The sequence below is a fragment of the Arvicanthis niloticus genome, chromosome 1 (assembly GCF_011762505.2).
Source record: "Arvicanthis niloticus isolate mArvNil1 chromosome 1, mArvNil1.pat.X, whole genome shotgun sequence".
Lineage (NCBI taxonomy): Eukaryota > Metazoa > Chordata > Mammalia > Rodentia > Muridae > Arvicanthis > Arvicanthis niloticus.
The window spans coordinates 67,484,849-67,505,511 of record NC_047658.1 but is presented as its reverse complement, the minus strand read 5'-3'; the positions used below and the strand labels follow the sequence as shown (position 1 = coordinate 67,505,511).

The 20,663-nt window shown below is 52.5% G+C and overlaps 1 protein-coding gene across 3 annotated transcripts in view; it reads left to right on the top strand.

Annotated features, from left to right (window-relative positions):
- Myo7a (myosin VIIA) overlaps window positions 1–20,663 on the top strand; it is a 73,085-nt gene that overhangs the window by 18,170 nt on the left and 34,252 nt on the right. For all 3 annotated transcript variants that reach the window (XM_076938305.1, XM_034518322.3, XM_034518313.2), the window contains 14 exons: window positions 2,788–2,972; window positions 3,420–3,541; window positions 3,622–3,764; window positions 3,935–4,048; window positions 5,656–5,809; window positions 6,671–6,747; window positions 7,004–7,123; window positions 7,779–7,921; window positions 8,593–8,803; window positions 9,329–9,464; window positions 11,943–12,049; window positions 17,764–17,901; window positions 19,758–19,916; window positions 20,234–20,326. In XM_076938305.1, coding sequence (XP_076794420.1) covers window positions 2,788–2,972; window positions 3,420–3,541; window positions 3,622–3,764; window positions 3,935–4,048; window positions 5,656–5,809; window positions 6,671–6,747; window positions 7,004–7,123; window positions 7,779–7,921; window positions 8,593–8,803; window positions 9,329–9,464; window positions 11,943–12,049; window positions 17,764–17,901; window positions 19,758–19,916; window positions 20,234–20,326 — 1,902 coding nt within the window. The remainder of the gene's footprint in view (window positions 1–2,787; window positions 2,973–3,419; window positions 3,542–3,621; window positions 3,765–3,934; window positions 4,049–5,655; window positions 5,810–6,670; window positions 6,748–7,003; window positions 7,124–7,778; window positions 7,922–8,592; window positions 8,804–9,328; window positions 9,465–11,942; window positions 12,050–17,763; window positions 17,902–19,757; window positions 19,917–20,233; window positions 20,327–20,663) is intronic.

The window sequence follows — 20,663 nt, the reverse complement described above, 5'->3', positions numbered from 1 at the left end:
ACCTTTACATGTGTGCACATTAAATGTGTAAGCTTTCATTCTTTCTCCACATGCAGTAGTATAACTATTTACAGTATTCTGTCTTTCCCACCAGTCTCATCCTAGACCTCATTTTTGGTACTGTGGCCCTGAGTACTGACAGGGTGTTCCTTAGCTCCCCTCTCTGCTAGTCCCTGGAGATAATTGGAGATGCGCCCTCTCAGCCCATGACTTCTAATCTCTTAGTCATGTAACAGACAGTGCTTCTGTGTCCTGTACTCTGTGTTAGACAAAGGCCTTGAACCAGAGTCACCAAGCAAGCATCCAATACAATGTATTTCAGAGAACATCTTGGGTGCAATGAGACACACATAACACTCCCACTTTCTGAAGAAGTTAGCACCTTATGGCAAAGAGACACCACCTAGGTGAAGGGCATGGGCAGTGTGGTCCAGCCTGGTACAGCAGGAGAGTGAGGGGCTTTGGGCCTCAGGTTCAGTGGCCGCCCACTGCAAGATAAAGAGTAACAAGGCTATTTCGAGAGATGTAGACCATGACTTGAGGTTGTAGGAAGCAGGGATGGGTCCCAGCAGAAGACAACGGAGCGAAAGCCCGCCTTGGCTGCAAGTGGAGGGGAGGTGGAGCAACCATGCAGACAGGAGCCAGGTGGGCAGCTAGGTGGGGACTCGGAAGGATCTGGAAGCCCAGACCAAGAAGGCCAGCTGGGTTGGTGGGCTGGTAACAGGGAGCAAGGAATGGAGGCCTCACCTGGGTGAAGGGTGTGGTGGTACTGGAGGCCAAGTTGAGCAGGCTGAGAGCAGGCCTGAAGGAATGCTGGCTTGGAAGTCTTAGTGGCCATCATGTGGTGGCCTCCAGGAGACGGGACACTGAGGAATCTTGGGCCCATGCGGCCCTCCCTCGGGTTGCATGCAGAATGGAAAGGATCCTGGGGCAGTACTAGAATAAGAAGGTACGTCTACAGCACTGGAAAGTCTTGGGGTATTGCAGCACCTCCATATTTCTTTCTGTTACTTCCGGCCATTGAGCCTCTCAGGGCAACTCTGTAGGCTGGATCATTAGGTCTGAAACAGTAACAGATATTAGTCTTCTCTAGTTGCCAGAGTGACTTTTCTCCAGCAGATCCCCCCAAATGTCATGGCCTTTCACATTCCTATTGTCTGCTGCAGTCCAGCTCCTCCCCTCACTGGAGGATGCAAGGGCTCCTGAAGCACCAATGCTGGGGGCTGAGAGTGACTTTGTGGAGCCAGCTTCCAGCCGTGTGTTGGTGACAGGTGTCACATTCTTGAGCATGTCTTAAGACTGGAGTAAGGTGGCACTTAGGCCTCTGCTATCCACCAAAGGTGGCACCTTTGTCTTTGCAGTGACCCCGGGAGGGGACAGCCAGCATCCACTTTCACAAATAAGCAGACTGAGGCTGGCCAAAGTAATGTTCCTTGAGTCTCTTTCTCAGGTGGGGATGGGTTCCCCATCTGGAGATAAGAGTCAGCTATATTCTACAGTTGTGTGGGATGGTATGTAACAGATGGTGGCCACAGGGGTCCTGCTCAATTGTTTAGCCTAGGCCCAGGTTCCTCAAAATGTCTTTGTGGCCTCTTTTCCACTGACTGGTTGTCTCTCTTTGTAACAGACCAGCTGTGGAGGGTGGGTGAGTAGCACAGTAATAGCCCCTGGAAGGTTGTTGGCTTGGCTGGGCTACTCCTCTTGGCTGGGCTACTCCTCTTGGTCTCCTTGTTTCATTTCTTTGCCTGCAAGGCTCTTGGCATTGAGCTGAGCTGTGAAAGCCAAGTTTTAGGTGCTCCTGGCTGCAGTGCTTGGGAGAGTCGGCTTAAGAGCTCCTATGCTCTGGAAAAGGCTTAATCAATGCTTCTCTGCACAGCTCTCCTGGCCTGGGCTGAATACCACAGCTGATTTCCCTGCATGCCACACTGGGCTGAGCTGCTGGAGAATGGTGGATGCTCTAGTGTCATGCACTGAGTCCTGGAAAGGTGGTAGAGGTTGGAAAGACATCCGAGGCTGCCACCTCCCCTGTGCAGACACATCTGTCTCCAGCCTCTCTAGGCCCCAGACATCAAAACATCTATCACCAACAACAGGCGATGCCTGACCTTTTCTGGCTTGGGGTGAGGCGGGAGGAGGGAAGAGTAAACCCACACTATCCTGATGCTTCTCTGTGTGACAGGACCCAGGATACAGCTGGACATCTTGCCCATGCTCTCATACAGCCTGAGGTCCCCAAACTGAGACAGACCTGAGCAGGCAGCTTCTGGTCCCCATGCTCCATCCACGGGGCATAGTAGCTACTCTGCCCTGGGTGGAGCTACAGAGAAAGTCGTCACCCAATCCCAGCTTCTTCTGTGCCACATTCCAGCCCCAGCGCTCTGCTCTTCATGACTTGGTTCACTCATAGCTTCTTACCATCCTAGTCCCCCCTCAGAACATGGACCAGTTTTTAAAATTTTGCTCTAAAAGTCTTAGGTACAAAGATTGGGACCAAAGGAAGGAGCCGACATTTGAGTTGTCTCTGCCTTGCGCTTTGAATCTGAAAGCACATTATCTGTCATTTTCAGTTCCGTTTTGCCCATTGTACAGATAAGACAATGCAATCCAGGCTTGGGGGCCTCTTGCTGTCCCCTCCTCCTCCTTTCACCAAATGTCTCTGAGCCAGACCAAGAGCCAGTCTGAGACACCCCCCTCCCATCAGCTCTTGCGGTGTCTGCGGACTCCAGAGCTGCACAGGACAACCCCAGCAGACAGTGCAAGCTCCTGTCTGTCCCTTGCTGCTTGCAGACGTACACGGGTTCCATCCTGGTGGCCGTGAACCCCTACCAGCTGCTCTCCATCTACTCGTCAGAGCACATCCGCCAGTACACCAACAAGAAGATAGGGGAGATGCCCCCCCACATCTTTGCTATTGCCGACAATTGCTACTTCAACATGAAACGCAACAACCGGGACCAGTGCTGTATCATCAGGTAGGTGGCCCGGCCTCGCTCCCAGTGAGCGGCTCAGTTCTGCTGCCCTGCTAACATACTAGGAGTTGTTCCATGTTAGACTGCCAGGGGGCTCCCCAGGAGCTGGCTGTGCCCTCTGTGCTGTGTCATAGTGTACGGAGTCACCCCCACATTCCAGATCTTACACTTCTCTTAACACTACAAAGGCTGATGCTAGCTTTTGAGGTCAACATTGTTTCCTGAGGGTTCCTGTTAAGTGATGGTCAGTTGAAATCTGTCTTTTTTTTCTCTTGGGTGAGGGAAGAGGCCAGAACATCAGTTGAGCAGTTCCTGTGGTTCATATTCTTGACCAGGAGGGATGGGGGCGTGGCAGAGCCCTGTGTCCCTGGGGACTCGGCTTATTGTAACAACTGGGGCTAGTGTCACAGCCAAGGCTGAGGACTTTCCTGTGACTCCCACCCTCTGCAGCGGGGAGTCGGGAGCTGGCAAGACAGAGAGCACAAAGCTGATCCTGCAGTTCCTGGCTGCCATCAGTGGACAGCACTCATGGATTGAGCAGCAGGTGCTGGAGGCCACCCCGATCCTGGAAGGTAAAACCAGGTCCTGAGGATGAGCCGGGTGCTGGCACCGGGTCTATCCAGTCTCACCTGTGATCCCTACCACCCTGCAGCATTTGGGAATGCCAAGACCATCCGAAATGACAACTCCAGCCGCTTTGGCAAGTACATCGACATCCACTTTAACAAGCGTGGTGCCATCGAGGGAGCCAAAATAGAACAGTACCTGCTGGAGAAGTCACGAGTCTGTCGCCAGGTGAGCCCTGGCTCCAGTGAGAGTCAGTGCCTGGAGAGGCTGGATGGGCACCACTGTCCAGAGTTTGGGCTCCTGTTACCACACTGTACTTCCACCCCGCCCTCAAAGTGTTCAAGGTCCCTATGAGACTCCTGCTCAGGTGTGTTCCCAATTCTGGTGCCCACTTCCAGGCCCCTGATGAGAGGAACTATCACGTGTTCTACTGTATGCTGGAGGGCATGAATGAGGAGGAGAAGAAGAAGCTGGGCCTAGGCCAGGCTGCTGACTACAACTACTTGGCCATGGTGAGGCCCAGGTGACACGCTGGGGTAAACACCTGTCTTGGTGATGTAGGGCAAGACCAAGCTTAGCAATGTGGCACTGCACCAGCCCACCCAGGCTTGTCTGTGCCTTAAACAACTTGCCCTCACTTGGGCATATGTCCCTAGTGAATTCTTAACACAGATACATTTCTCAAGGTCAACACAGAGCATGGGGACACAGCATCGGAGCCACAGAACCAAGCATATGGACCTGCTCATAATGTAGACTTTAAAGGCCTCTGCTGGGCCTCCTAGGATTGAGGGAGCTGGTTACTGAGACCTGGACCTCCAGGATTTGTTGATGGCAGGCTCTGGTGCTGGTTTCTGGTGCTCTGTGCCTCTAGTGCAGTGGGTCTATCTCTACCCCTTTGAGGATTGAATGACCCTTTCACAGGGGTCACCTAAGGCCATTGGAAAACACAGATATTTGCATTACAATTTATAACTAGCAAAATTAAAACTATGAAGTGGCAACAAAATAATTTTGTGATTGGGGGTCACCACAACATGAAGAACTGTATCAAAGGGTCACAGCGTTAGGAAGCAGTGGGAGCCACTGCTCTAGGGACTGTGCACACAGCAGGCTAGGTTGAGAATTCTAGCTCTACCTCCCTGGAGAGAACCGTTTTGGGATTTGGGTTTGAGAGAACCGTGTTGTGGGTGGGACAGGACCTTCTCTTCTGTAACTAGCTAGCTGGCTCTCTGTCTCTGTCTCTCTCTGTGTCTCTCTTGCTCTCTCTCTCTCTCTCTTGCTCTCACTCTCTCTCTCTCTCACAGACACACACACAGACATACCACCCACCACATACACCACATACCACACACCACACACACCACATACTACACATACACCACACACACACACACTATACACACACACACACACACCACATACAGCACACACACACATATAACACATGCAGATACTACACACCACACACCACATACAGCACACACCACACCATACACACATGCAGATACTACACACCACACACCACATACAGCACACACCACACCACACACATTCATACACTTAGACACACACATATATACCACACACATATACACAGCACACACACTCAGACAACACACACATATACCACACACACACCACAGATACACCACACACATGACACACACCATGCACCTCACCACACCATACACACATGCACACACACATGTGCACACTACACACCACACACATGAATGTACATACTTGTGCACACCACACACACACACACACACGAATGTACATACATGTGCACACCATACACACACACACACACCCTACTGAGCAGGCTGTGTTTCTACTTCCCCTCTGTGGTTCATGTAAGGTTACAGTAGAAGGGAACTCCCCCAGGAGTGGGCAGCACCCTAGAGCTGTGTGGAGCCAGGTGAGGTGTTGGTGCTGTGAGCTGTGGTGGGAAAGAGCAGTTGGGTGAGCCTGTATAGTGCCCAGTTCTTACTCTTGTCAGGGTGCCCTGGAGAAGACCACAGGACCATTCTACATATCCTGGGGGTATTGCCTCCTGACACCTCCCTGACACTTCCCTGTCCTCCTGTATGCCATCCTGTATACCCCCCCCCAGGGTAACTGCATCACCTGTGAGGGCCGCGTGGACAGTCAGGAGTATGCCAACATCCGCTCAGCCATGAAGGTGCTCATGTTCACAGACACAGAGAACTGGGAGATCTCAAAGCTTCTGGCCGCCATCCTTCACATGGGCAACCTGCAGTATGAGGGTGAGGCCCCGTAGTGCCATGCCCCACGGTGCCACACACCACTCGGGGCAGCATGGCACCTCACTTTCAGAGGTTGGCAGTGCTGTCTGCTGCAGCGAGTATTACATGGGATGTGGGCTGGGAACCCTCCCAGCAGGACTTCAGTCTCGAGGGTCTGACTGCAGCCCTTTAAGTTCTCTTCCACAGTTGGTTTTTCCTGTAAGGCTTAGTGTCTTCAAGAGAGGCTAACATTTGGAGTTCACACTGTGGCGTGAACGACCCAACAGCTGTCTGTAAGGGGGGAGACAAAGCAGGGCATGCACACTTATTTGACACCACTGCATACTGGAGTGAAGTGGTCCATTGGAAGAAGGCACTGGATTACACTCTGCCTTTTCATAGGTGTCTAGCATGGGTCCCTGGCAGAATAGAAGCTCTTGGAAGTTCATGCAGTGAATGAGTGTCCCCAGAACTAGGCAATCCTGAGTTAGTAAGTCTGGAAAGATAAGGGAAAATGGGTGCTTTGAGTAGAGAGATGAGGGTGTGAAGGACTCTGAGGCCCAAGAGAACGAGGTTTATTTGGTCAAAGGACAAGTTCACAACACTTGTACCACAGGTACCATGGGTAGAGGCTGAGAGGGAGCCACCAGAGGGTCCAGCTTAGGTGCCAGGCTCAGTGCTAGGTGCTGGCATTTAGGGTCCGTACTGTTACGGTGACCACAGGCTGTTATGAGAACATCAATCAGATGTATACTGACCATCCTGATCTCACCCTCCATGGGCAGGGCAGGTCCCTGAGAATAGGCACGGCAGCCTGCTCTCCTCAGGGTCCGCCTGCCCACCTGTCTCCCTATGTGACACTGTATCCCTTGCTGCTGGCAGCCCGTACATTTGAGAACTTGGATGCCTGTGAAGTCCTCTTCTCCCCATCGCTGGCCACGGCAGCTTCTCTGCTCGAGGTCAGTGCTAGCTGCTCCCTCTCTGTCTGTCCCTCTGAGGGACATCTGGCTCAGCTGGGCTGAGGTGGGAACCAGCTGTGGGGGCCTTGCATGGGCGAGTTCTGTTCAGGGAGCAGTGTTTGGTCCAGGACCGCAGTTCTTACAGTGGGTGGTGTTGAGAGGTCTGGGCTGGGGCTCTGGGATATCTGGGAAGCCAGGTGGGGTGAAAGGGGACAGGCAGGGCAGGGCTGGGCTAACACCTGGGTGTTTGCTCTAGGTGAACCCCCCAGACCTGATGAGCTGCCTCACCAGTCGCACCCTTATCACCCGTGGGGAGACAGTGTCCACCCCTCTGAGCAGGGAGCAGGCCCTGGATGTGCGAGATGCCTTTGTCAAGGTGGGTGAGTGGGGTGGCCGTCTGTTCTCTTTGCCTTGAGTTGTGGATGGACAGGTGCAAGATGCTTCCAAAGCTTGTCCTTGCTTGGCAGCGTGTGGGCTAGAGTGCCCACTGAAATCTCTGGCTCTCGGCTGCCCAACTTCCCTCTGTCAGCTTCTAAGTCCCAAGGCCAGGCATCCCAAAGGATTGGCTCTGCATTCCCCAGGGGCCTTGCTTTGTCCCCTCGGGCTTGCTTTGATCAGCTGTTCTCAGCCAGGGGTACCCTCTTAGGTCTCATGGGGTCTGGCTGGTGGAAGACTCCCAGTCCTCACGTTGCTATAGCCATGTACTTGCCAATCAAAAAGTCCCTAATCTGTACCCCCTCCCTGTGCCGGATTCTGGACTTTTAAGGTATGCAGAGGATGGAGAGACAAATAAGTGAAGATGGTGAACCCCAAGGTGACTCCTTTCCAGCCTCGGAGTCATGGGAAGCCCTAAGGGGGCAGATGGGTAGTTGCTGAGGCAGGGTGTATGTGCCATAGCAGGGACAGCCCCGTGAAGACTTGGGGATATTAATGCCACCTGTAAGGTGGCAGCCCAGACCCAATGTGTCTAGGGATGGTGACTGCCACTGAGGGAGGGTGTGCCTTGCCTGTGGCTGACGGGTACCTTTCAGGGCATCTATGGGCGTCTCTTTGTGTGGATTGTGGAGAAGATCAACGCAGCAATCTACAAGCCGCCCTCCCTGGAAGTGAAGAACTCTCGGCGGTCCATCGGCCTCCTGGACATCTTCGGGTTTGAGAACTTCACTGTGAACAGGTAATGTGGGGGACCCTATGCCTCTTCCTTTAAGCGGCCTCCAAGAACACCCTCAGGCTTGGGAAACTTGGCCTCAGTCACCCTGGAGGGCCTTTTCATGCCCAGCCCCAGGTCAGCTGAGGCCAGCCCAATTGGATACTGAGGAAGGTTTACACCGTCCTGGGTACTTGGAAGGTGGTCTCTGGTCTCTGAGCTTATGACCTGAGTCACTTCAATTTAAGTCAATTCAATTCTTGCAATGTAGAATGTCACAAAGTCCCTGAGACCACCATACTAAGTACAAGAGTCAAGGCTGCTGCGTAGCTGGGCTGATGTCAGGGCTCTCTCTGCTTGCTGGATATTGTCAGCCTCGGCCTCAGTGACAGTCTGGTATCTCTCTATGGCCAGTTTCCCGGTGTTCTGACATTTCCCCTATGTAGGGCCTGATCGCTCAAGGATAAAGCCCTGTGTCTGGCTTCAAGCCTACCTCTCTAACCCTCAGTGACCTTGGCCATGTCCTTTGCCCTTGCCAGTCCCCAGAATCTTCTTCAGCATCAGAGTTGGACTTGATAGTTCTACCCTAGTCCACCTGATGGGAGTCTTGTGTCAAGCTGCAGATATAGGCAGAACTGGGTCTGGGTGGCAGGGCAGAAGTTGGGTGTCACTTGTCCATGGTCCTCTGCCCTCTGCAGCTTCGAGCAGCTCTGCATTAACTTTGCCAACGAGCACCTGCAGCAATTCTTCGTGCGGCACGTGTTCAAGCTGGAGCAGGAGGAGTACGATCTGGAGAGCATCGACTGGCTGCACATCGAGTTCACTGACAACCAGGACGCACTGGACATGATTGCCAACCGGCCTATGAACGTCATCTCCCTCATCGATGAGGAGAGCAAGTTCCCCAAGGTGAGCACAGCAAGCCTCAGCTTCCCCATCTGCAATCTGGGAGGAGCATCAGGAGCCTGTTCTGGTGCTCTGGGCTGATTCTAGGGTGCTCACGTGGTGAGCAGGGATTACCTGCTTTCCACTGGGCCCTGGGCCAAACCATCAAGATCTCCACAGCTGCTTCAGGATAGATGCTAATGATAGAATTTGGCTTGACCTGGGGGAAGGAAACAGTATTGCTCTCACGGGGAAACACTAAGATTAGAGTCTTGCTCTACTGATCAGGCTAGCCTTGAAATCCTGGGCCCTAGACATCCTTCAGCCTTAGCCACACAATTATTTTAGTCATGAGAAACAGATGCCCTGGCCTGGAGTGTGCCTTTAAGGTTATGTGGTTCACTCAACCTCACGGACTGGCAGTGAGGTCAGGAGCCTGTGTTGGGGTGTGATGGGGTAGCTACTGGGAAAGTCAGGGGAGGATGGGAGGGTGTGGGTAGGGAGCCCCTGGAAGGCAGGGGCTTAGCAATAGCCACTCTATTCCCTCAGGGCACAGATGCCACCATGCTGCATAAGCTGAACTCACAGCACAAGCTCAATGCCAACTATGTGCCACCCAAGAACAGCCATGAGACCCAGTTTGGAATCAACCACTTTGCAGGCGTTGTCTATTATGAGAGTCAAGGTACATACAGGCAGTGATGAGTATCTGTCTGTCTGTCTGTCTGTCTGTACTCCAGCCCTCTCTGTCTCTAGGTTAGGACTGAGGACACAAGTTGCAGAGTTCAGAAGGGACAGAAGGGACCACAGGAAGCACGCCATTCAGTGCTTTGCCTTTTAATTTATTAAGCAAGCAAGCAAGCAAGCAAGCAAAACAAGACAAGGTCTCACTATGTAGCCCTAGCTGGGAGGGGACTCACTATGTGGAGCAGGCTGACCCGGAGTTCATGGAGATCACCTGCCCCTGCCTCCTGAATTCTGAGCTTGCTCTTGCTTTCTTATGACCCTGGGGATCAAAGCTGTGCTATACAAGTGCTCCACCCATGAACTACATCCCCAGCCCTCCAGAAGACGGTTTTTTAAAAGACACATTTAATTGTGGCAAAGCATACACAATGCAACCTTTTCCATGGTAACTACTCTACATTCAATTCAGTGGCGTGATGGGCGTTTACAATGCTGTGAGTCTTCACCACCACCCCTTCCAGGGCTATCCACGACTCCACACAGAAGTCAAGCCACCCATCAGTCAGTACCTCCCACCCTTCACCCAGTCCAGCACCTCCATTCTACCTTCTGTTGCTATGATCCCACCATCCAGCTACCTCATGTCTTTGGAGTCACAGGATACACCCCTTAGAGTCTGGCTTACTCTGATCACAGTCAGGCCTGGGTTCATCCATGTTGTAGCATGGGTGGGTCCTTTTCATGACTGACTAATATTCTGTCACATGGCTATTTCACACAGTTTACTTGTTCGTGTGTTAATGGGAGCATGGTTGTTTACCCTTCAGCTAGTGCAAACAAACAGTGCTGCTGTGGGCATTGTGTCTGTGTGAGCTCCTGCTTTGGGTTTTTATGGGAGGGCTCCATGCTCTTTTTTGTATAATGAGAAACTGAAGCTCACATGGCCATGAACTGTTCTTCAATGACCTGGCACAGCCTAATAGACACAATGTGTTCCAAGCACATTGAAGTGGATGCCCAGGGATCTTCCCTTTTCCCAAGAGCATGCAGCTGGCTCATTTAAAGCTGAAAATTAAGGGGGCTAGAGAGGTGGCTCAGCCGTTAAGCACTCTTCCAAAGGACCTGGGCTCAGCTCCCAGCACATGTTAGCTGGCTCCCAGTTGCCTGTAACTCCAGCTCTAAGGGATCCAGTGCCCTCCGTGGGTACCCACCCATACGTGTCATACACATCCAGAAGATAAATCTTGCTGGGTATGGTGGTGCACTCAGAAAATAGAGACAGGGCAATCTCTGTGAGTTCTGGACCAGCCAGATTTACAGTCTGTTTTAAAAACAAATCTTAAAAAGAAAAGTTGGAAATTAGGCAGAGGGGTGGAAACCCAGCTTACCTCACCTGCAGTTCTGCAATTCCTGCAGCTTTGCAGCTTTCCTCAGAGAGTCTTGCTGAGCCTCCCACCTACCCAGGTGTGAAAGGCCAACCCCAAGTTGGCATTCACTGTGGTGTAATGCACTGAGATCCTGCCCAGTGCCACGAACGCTCCCACCCATGAGACCCATTGCATTCAGAGCAACCTAGGGCCATGGGTCATGCTCCAACACAAGCTGGTCTGGAAGTCAGTGCGTGTATGCAGGACCTGATAGAGAGGCTAAGTACTACCTTTCTCCTCTCAGACAGAGACACCAAAACCTTGAAAGGGACTTTCTTTATGTCCCATGTGAGGCTGGCATAGCTCTAATAAGAGACCCTGCTCTTGTAATTCACCCTTCCTTCACCATACCAGGTAAAGGGTCTGCCCTTGGGTGGCCCAAGTCCTGTGTTTGGCTGTGTTGCCATCCCTGGGGTATCTTCTGCCTGTGGATACCTCATCTTCTGCAGCTTCCTAGTTCCTCTGTCCCTGAGAATGGCAGCTTCCTCCAGGTTGGGACCAGGGTCCTGGGTTTGAGTGTTAGCTCTGCTGTAGATCGATGCTCTGGTGTCACTGAAATCACTTTCCTTTCTTGTCAGTTGGAGAATATAGTTGGTGCCAGTTCCAGAACACAGGGAGGACCTGTAAAACACACTGTCCTGCCTAGTCATGGGGTGGTAGTAATTAGCTGCTCTACTGATGGCTTATAGCATCAACATGTGGTCTCTCTCAGGTGATCCCTTCACAAGGACTCTGGCATCTTAATTCAAAAGGCTCACAGTGGCTTAGGGATGACCTGGTTGGGAAGCTAGCCTCATTCTCTCCTTGAGACAGAGACCTGTACTTCTTACATAGGTTGTGAATGGGGGGTGTGTTTGAGGGATTGCTCCTCATTTTCTCTGTGATCTTGGGTTAGCCACAGTCCTCTCCAGGCCCAGTGCCTGCACTGTGGAATGGATGTGGGTAAGCAAGGTAAATTCTGAGGGTCCTTCTGGCTCAGATGTGGGTTTGGGGATCCCTTGCCCTGCGGCAGGAGGGAGCTATGACTGCTCTTTGCTGCTTGCTGCCAGGCTTCCTGGAGAAGAACCGAGACACCCTGCACGGGGACATCATCCAGCTGGTTCACTCTTCCCAGAACAAGTTCGTAAAGCAGATTTTCCAGGCGGACGTTGCCATGGTAAGATAGAAGCCAGGCCTGAATCTCTACCCCACCCTGAGTCTTGTCTATCCATGGATCCCCTTGAGCCTCAGAGTAGGGACAAGGGACAGAAGCTGTGCTCCACAAGGGAAGGCCTGCAAGATGCTTTCGTCTGGTCCTCCTTTACTGGCCCTGGGTGTGACTGGGGCATGAGGCTCAGAGAAGGGCTATGGGGGAGGTCACTTGGGACTTTACCATAGAGGCCCATGTCTAGCCAGTCACAAGGGGAGAGAGACATAGGATTGAGTGGCAGGTGGGCCACCCTGGACTCTGAGCTGATACAAAGGAGTGCCTACTCTGCTCCTTTGAAGGGCAGGCGGGTGTCAGTTGGAGCTTCTTGCTGGGCTGTATGGCTTTTATTGTGTTCCTTTCTGTGTCCCTGTTTCCCAGGGCACAGGAAGGGGGGAGCCTGGAGGGGAGAAGCCACCATCCTCCCATGCTATGCAGGTGTCTGACCTGCTTGGGACACCTGCATAGCATGGGAGGTGGCCCATGCTTGTGGCCAACCTTGACCTCTGTGCCAGGCCCTCCCAATCCAGTCTCAGTGGTTGTCTGGCTCTCTCCCCCACGCCTCTTCTGCCTCACCTGCCTGTGGTTCCCCTTATAGTTTCTCTGTGGTTACTCATCCGGCACTGTCGGCCAGGCAGCGGCTTCCTCGAAGGTAAAAGCCCCAGCCTGGGGACCAGGATAACTGTGGTGGGAGAGCTCACCCTCATGGGGTTGACTCCAAGGAAGAGAGGGCTGGATTTTTCTGTCTTTTGTGGAGTGTGGTTTTTGTTGTTGTTGTTGTTCTGATTTTTTTTTTTTTAATTTTTGTGGAGTGGTTTTTGGAGTGGTTTTTGAGTTGTGTGTGCTGCAGTAATCTCAGTTTCTTAAAGGGGAAACTGAGGCCTGCAAGAAGAAAGTTAGAGAAGGTTCCTAAGCCTTTTCTGCCCCACCCCTGCTATTGTGCCTGCTTCTATGCCCAAGGCCCCTAAGGACTCAGTAGGACTCTGATGGCACACTTACGTGTAGGTACAGGTGGTCTTCTGTTTTGTGGGTGCGGGACTAAGAAGGTCAAGGAGGGGCTTCATTTACCCTAATGACACATCCTTTGGGGAGATCAGCTAGAATTGATCCCTACCTTCAAGTCTTGACTGCTGTGGTGCTCTTCCCATTCCAAAGGAGCTGGGACCCTCGGCTACCACCCTCCTACCTCCTCTTTTCTCCCCCTTACCCCCTCACCCCTCACCCCCTGCTTCCCAGTTTTCCTCTCTGCCAAGTGCTAACAGCACATAGATTTGGCCTGTTCCTAGGCCCTCCCAGAGCCCTAGGATAGACCCAACCCCCTGAGTGTTAAGGGGAGGAGTATATACCAGCCCTGTCTACATAGGGACTCTCTTCTCTCCTGTTGATGCCTCTGGTCCCTGCACCCATCACACACACACACACACACACACACACACACACACACACACACACATTTCACATTCTTTCCTGGTGTGACCATATAGACATTTTAGCAGTGATTGACTGTGACCTTCAACAAGTCCCTTCACTGTTCTGAGATAGGTTCCAATCCTGATGTGACTCAACCTGTCATCTAGAATGGGTCATGTGGCCCTGGGCTAGCAGATAAGAGTCTGTGAATGTTCATGGTCATGTGTGTGTGTGTGTGTGTGTGTCCATCAGTGCCCGTGCGCACGCGCGTGCTTGCTTGCACGAATATGTGTATGGAGGCCAGGGGGCCACTTCAGATATTGTTCCCCAGGAACCATACACCCCCTCCTCCCCACTTTTTTGAGACAAGTTTTCTCACTGATCTGGAGCTCACCATGTAGGTTAGGCTGGCTGGCCAGTGAGAGCTCCAGTTCTGCTCAGCCTGTTCTGTCCCCCCAGCACTGGGATTACAAGTGTGTACTGCCAACCTTATCTTTTTGTATATGGGTTTGGGGGAATTGGATTCAGGTCTCCACGCTTTTGAGACAAGAGCTCTGCCGACTGAGCTACATCCCCAGTCCAAGAATAATCTTCAGCTGCTGGAAACTTGGCTACTGTCTTGTGGGAATTACCCCAAGACGATGTCTTAGTGATAGCTTTCTTCAGAGTAGAAACCTACAGTGCATGCTTACAGTAACCTAAGCTCTCTGCTTGGGCAGGTCCCTAAGTCCTGAGTTCTCATCCTTTGACTTTTGTGCCTGCTGCCCCAGGGCGGTTCAGAACATCATGACCCGCCCTGACATACTGACAGGGATCAGTGAAGCAGAGGTAGGCCATCTTTCGAAGCATGGGCTGTACCTGGATGAATGCCTTATCCCAGCTAGGTCCACAGGACCGCTGCTCACTTCCACCTGCAATGTGCCTGCTCATTGGCAGTCACTGACACCATGGTGACATCCACCTTCCCTCAGACCCTTTCTGTGCCCATTTCACATTGGCCTTTGAACTTTTTGGCTTCAGTCTTTGCCTCACCCCTGAACATCCACCGGTGACCCAGGAATCAGTGATCACCAGGAAGGATGCTTTCCCTGAATAAAAAAGAACCAGATGAGAACCCGGTTGGCTGAGGCTGGGAGAGCAAATTCCACACACCCCTTCACCTCCTCAGTCACTCACTCACTCAATCTACAAATGTTTATTGAGTGCCTTCTATATGCCACATGCTTCCCAAGTCCCAGGACACAGCAGTAAACAAATAGAAACCCCTACTTAGTCTTGTGATCCAGCAGAGGGGGAACAGTGGGAGATCAATAAGTAATGAAGCGTGCAGTGTGTGCTGGGGGAGGGGGAGGAGAGTCAGGGGAGGCATCAGTGGTAAGCCCTGTGATTGTGCATGAGGCACAGGACAGGCCTTACTGGACAATTGGTAGGACCTTGAAAGCACTACCCCTCCCCAAGGTGGGCTTTGCAAGGAGAGGGATGGGCGTGTGCAAAACTTCCCAGTGTGCTCCAAGCAGAACCAGGAGGCTGGAGTGTTAGGAAGGGTGCAAACATATGGTGGGGACCAGAGGCTCTGGAGTAGATTCTGGGGCTGTCATGGATCCTTGTAGGGACCTTGGCTTCCCCTGGAGTGGACTGATGTCACTGGAGGGTTTCAAGTGGGGACGGATGTGCCTATTTCCTTACCTAGGCCCCAGCTGCTTTGTGAATGGGGCTGACATGGTGGCAGGGCAGGAGCCCAGTGTGAAGGCCAAAGTGGGGAAAGGAGGGAGCTAGGCTGAGGCTGGACCCAGCCATGGGAACTGTGAGTGGCATTAGATTCCACGGAGGACCTGATGGCTTGTCCCATACGAGAGAAGGGCCACGAGGGGACTTCCTAAGGATTTGGCTTGCATAGCTGGAAGGGGACAGTCTGTGCACCATGGAGGACACCGGGAAGCTGTGCAACCATAACCCAGGAACCGAGGTGTTGACGTGTGTCCTGGTGCACACAGCAGTGAGTGTGCCCAGGCCTGGTGACTCAGCAGTGATCGAGGCAGACCTGTTCTCATGAGGCCCCAACAGGGAGGACAGACAGAAGGGAACAGCTTCAAGATGACAGAGTCTTGAAGGCTGTGTGCCCTGTCCAGTGTCATGTGTGTTCTCATTATCTATGTCCTGTGCCACACAGTGAGCATGCCATGTGCATGCAGAGGTGTGTGCTGTGAGGGAGGTGTCTTGTGTGCTCTTAGTGTATGTGTGTCATGTATGTGCATGAGTACGACATGGTGTGCTTGCTATGTGCCGGTGCCGTGGGGAGTGAGCATGATGCATGTATGTACAGAGTATGCGTGCCACATGTACTTTACAGTATGTGTTCAGTAAGTGTGCTGAGTGTTGCACTCTTACCATGTTTGATCATATGTACAAATTTATTCTGGATGGCGTGCATGCTGTGTGTGATTTATATGCACTGTCACATGGGCCATGCATTCTGTAAGTGCTTTGTGTGGTATACGCATGCCTGGTGTGGACAGGTCATGCCTGCTGTATGGTGTGCATGCTGTACATGCTATACATGTGCATGCGGGTGTTTGTGTAGTGTCTGCATGCTCAGGTGCCGCCGGTGTGTGTAATACTGTATGATGGGCATGTGTGTGTGCTCTGTGTGGGAGTGTGTACACGGTGAGATGTGTGCACTGGGTGCATGTGAGCTATGAGCATATGGTATGCGCTGTGTATGCTCTGTTTTGGACTACACGCTCAGTATGTATGTGCCGTTGCTGAATCAAGAATCCTGACGAGGCAGAACAAATATTAACCTAGCCCTAGATCCCCTTAACGAAAATTTGTTATGTTCTTCAATGGAACTTGAGATGAAAAATACTTCTTGTTTCAGATCCAAAACGTTTGCTTTCCCACATGCTTGATTAGAAGCTATAGCCTATCACCTGGATTTGGTGCGGGTTAAACACCTTTACCTCCCAAATACCTCATGCACATGCTTCTGCACCCTGGATTTTAAAGTATTTATTTTATGTGTATGTATGTATGTATGTATGTATGTATGTATGTGCGTATGTGCGTATGTGCGTATGTGCGTATGTGCGTATGTGTGTGTGTGTGTGTGTGTTTGCCTGAGTGTACATAAATGCAGCTCAGGTATGCAGGACTCCTCAGAGACCAGCAGAGGGCGCCAGACCCCCTGGAGCTGGACTTCCAGGTTGTGGTGAGCGGCCTGTGTCCTCTCCAAGAGTTGTAAGCATTCCTCTCTGTTCAACCCTCTCTCTAGCTCCCTGCACTCCATAGTTTTGATGCAAAAGGATAGGATTGAATTATATCTCTAAAAACATAAAATCTTTCAACAAAATCAAGTTTACTAGTGGATTCTCTCTCTCTCTCTCTCTCTCTCTCTCTCTCTCTCTCTCTCTCTCTCTCACACACACACACACACACACACACACACACACACACATGACCAGGAAAACAGTATGTGGTGGTTGTACTGTGTTCTTTCTAATCTGAGTTCTGCCACGTTCCAGAAGGCTCGTTTCCTGTTTGCTTGACCTCAGCTCTTCCCGAGTCCCCTTTCTCCCTGTTATTTCCCAATATTCTGAGAAGACAACATATAGGAAGGGAGTGCAGAGGCTATGGGTGGCTCACACAGCAGCTGGGAGCACTGCCACCTAACTTTTCAGGATTATCAGGTTACCCACACTGCCCCAGCCTGCCCACAAATCCTACAAGCAGAGCAGGGGAGGTCATGAGCTGTGCTGTCATCTCCAAGGCTCCTAGGGGGTGCAGTGACCACCCCAGGTGGACTCAATGCACTTGGACTCTCCGCCTGTCCCATCAGGCAGGCAGATGGCAATGTTTTCACTTAGGAAGCAGTGGAGACTCAGCACCATTTACTGGTCAGGCTATATATGGGGTTTGAATTTAGGTTTGCCTAACTCCTGACACTAAGATGATCTCAGTATCCTGAGGACACCAAGTCTGAACCCCTCATTTACACAGAGAGGGAATAGGACTCAGAGAGGGACTGCTGCTGGCCTAGAGTCTCCCAGCTGATGGTGGGGAGCAGGGTCTGGAGGGACACATTGGAGGGTCCTGTAGTGGCTGTCTGAGGGCCAAGTTCCAGCCTAGACCTGGGGTGTCACAGGAGATACCCAACTACCCATATACTGACCTTGGTGACCTTCCCTGGTGGCTTCCTCCGTTCTGGATAGCTGCTGGGGGGAGGGAAGGGGAAGGCATGGCCCCTCCCATCACTGTCTGTCTGTCCCCTGCTTCAGGGTGCGGAGACCAGGAAGCGCTCGCCTACACTCAGCAGTCAGTTCAAGCGGTCTCTGGAGCTGCTGATGCGCACGCTGGGCGCCTGCCAGCCCTTCTTTGTGCGTTGCATCAAACCTAATGAGTTCAAGAAGCCCATGGTGAGCCTCAGAGGGGATGTGGTGGGCAGGGGTGGAAGGTGGGGAGGGAGGGGGCAAGATGGATGGGGTAGGTAGGCAATGGGAAGCCTTGTTCTTTCTGGGGACTAGAGGGCTTGTCAAGTTGCTGGGAGCATAGGGGCTCCACAGTCATGTTAACCCAGCCTGGCTTTGCTCTCTCCTAGCTGAGTGGTTGTACTTAAGTCAGACACTGCCCTTTGCCTCAGTTTTCTTGAGAATGAAATCTCACAGCCACCTCCTCCCCTGAGACCATGCCTGAAGATTGTAGGGTGCTTGCTAAGTGCTTAGTAAATATCAGTGTGGCTCATGCTGGGGCCCCTCCTTTGAAAGCTCTCCTCCCCTCAGTTCAGTGCACACCTCCTCCAGGAAGTCCTTCTGGACTCCTTTGCCTGAAGGTCCCTCTTTTTTTTTTTTTTTTTCTATTAGTGACAGTATTTGTTAGCCCTTCTATACACTGTGTAGAGTACCTTTCAGCACATTGCCTAGGAGGAAGTGACAGTCGTGAGTTGTCTCATAGGGGCTCAGGGACTGGGGGGCTCAAGTGCCACAGGCTAACTACCTGCTAGCTCTCTGTTTCAGTACAGACCCTGAGAGGTGTTGTTTATCCAAAGGAGGGGAGAGACCCAGGGGAAGTTGGGTGTGGGGCTTAGGGAGGGAAGGAAGGCCAGGGGAAAGTGGCCCAGAGGGAGAGGAAATGGACTGCGGAAGCCGACCTTCCGCACACGCTGTCCCCGCTGTCCCCGCTGTCCCCGCTGTCCCCGCTGTCCCCGCTGTCCCCGCTGTCCCCGCTGTCCCCGCTGTCCCCGCCGTCCCCGCCAGGAAGTCATTTCCCAGAGTGGGTGAGGCCTGTCCTCTTCAGACCTCAGGTCCCCCTCTGGAGCAGGCATGTGGGATGACAGGGCTGGGCACTGGCTCCCTGGGACCTTTTCCCCGGCCCCAGGCCTTCACCTTTGCAGTAGCTTGTCCCCTCCCCCTCTTCTCACCACCGTTCCACTACACTGGGGATAACATCATTCATGTTCTTCATTTGTGATGAGGTCTTGCTATGTAGCCCTACCTGGCCTAGACCTTGCTATACAGATTAGCTCACAGGGACCTATCTGCCTCTGCCTCTTGATTGTTGCGATCAACTAACCCAGCTGTTATTCTTAAAGTAAATCCTGCCCCATATCTCTCTGCTGCAAACCTTTTCTGGCTCCAGCCACCCATGGGACAAGGCCCAAACTTGGTAGCCTGGCCTCAGAAGGCCCCTGGCCCTGCTTTCTGCCTTTTTTGTTCATCTGAACTCAGGGTGTAGTCCTGCCCAGAAGCCATCACAGTGGCTACTGTGAGCCGGTTATAAAGCACTACAGCCCGCCCCTGGAGACTTGTTAAAATAACCACAGTTTTGCATGGAGGCCATGTAAAGGACGGCGTGGGGCTGTGTGGCATACCCACCACCTGGCTGCCTCCACTGTGTCCTGGCCGAGGCTCTTCAGCTCCCTCCATGTTCCTCCCAAGCAAGGATTGCACTTTAAAGCTTCTGCCCCTCCCCACATGCTCGCCCTCCTTCAGCCTTGGAAGACCCTTCCCTAATATCCATGAAACCTCTTGTGTCTCCCAAGGGACACAGACCTGTGTCTTCTCTGTGATCTGATCCTATAGCACACGGTTGTCCACCTGCAGGTCCCTACTTCCTGTTGCCATGTGGGTCTGACCAACAGACCTGGCCTCCTGCCTGGCTTTGCTCCTAGGAGGCCTTGACTTCTGTGTGTTTCTGTCTGTGCTGGTCAGACATGGGGCAGGGAATGCATTTCAGTAGTGGCCTTGCGGTGATGACTTTGGTCCTGGCCCGGCAGCTCTTCGACCGGCACCTGTGTGTACGCCAGCTGCGGTATTCGGGCATGATGGAGACAATCCGCATCCGCCACGCAGGCTACCCCATTCGCTACAGCTTTGTAGAGTTTGTGGAGCGCTACCGGGTGCTGCTGCCTGGAGTGAAGCCAGCATACAAGCAGGTACAAGGCTGGGTGCACCAACAGGGGAGAGAGAGGACCCCAGTTTAATGTGTGACAGTGACTGGAGCTTGACATCGATGTGGCTGGCCACTTCAGGTACTGCTGCAAAGATAGGACAGGATAGAAGGACACCCTAGAAGGCCGCCATGGTGTCTGTGTCCTCTAGCTGGCTTGAGGAGAAAACAGACATTACAGAAGACAGGGCCAGGCTGGGTCAGTCACAGCCATGCAGGGACAGACCTGTTTCCCAATCTTGAGAAGGACACTTGGGGGCCTTTCCATTGGTTATACTGTCAATACCCTTGTCTTCTACCCAGGGTGACCTACGAGGGACATGCCAGCGCATGGCTGAGGCTGTGCTGGGCACGCACGATGACTGGCAGATTGGCAAAACCAAGATCTTTCTGAAGGTAAGAGCAGCCTGTTCTGGTTGCCATGGCTCCGCCATGTCCAGGGGCCTCCATGCACGGGACGTTTCTGAGGGGGCTACAGGGTATCTTGATGTGTGTGTGTGTGTGTGTGTGTGTGTGTGTGTGTGTGTGTGTGTGTGCATTAGAGATAACTCATGGGGCCAGGCACTGACTCCAGGTTAGAGCTGAATGACCAAAGTGGGTTGTCTCCTCAGACCCATGCCAGGCATTGTGCCAGGCATTCAAACCCTGTGGGGTCTGTGGTGCTCGGCCTGGAGGCTTTGGACAAGGTCCTGAACATCTCTGCCTTCCCTGCTGTCTGTGACAGGCTGGACCT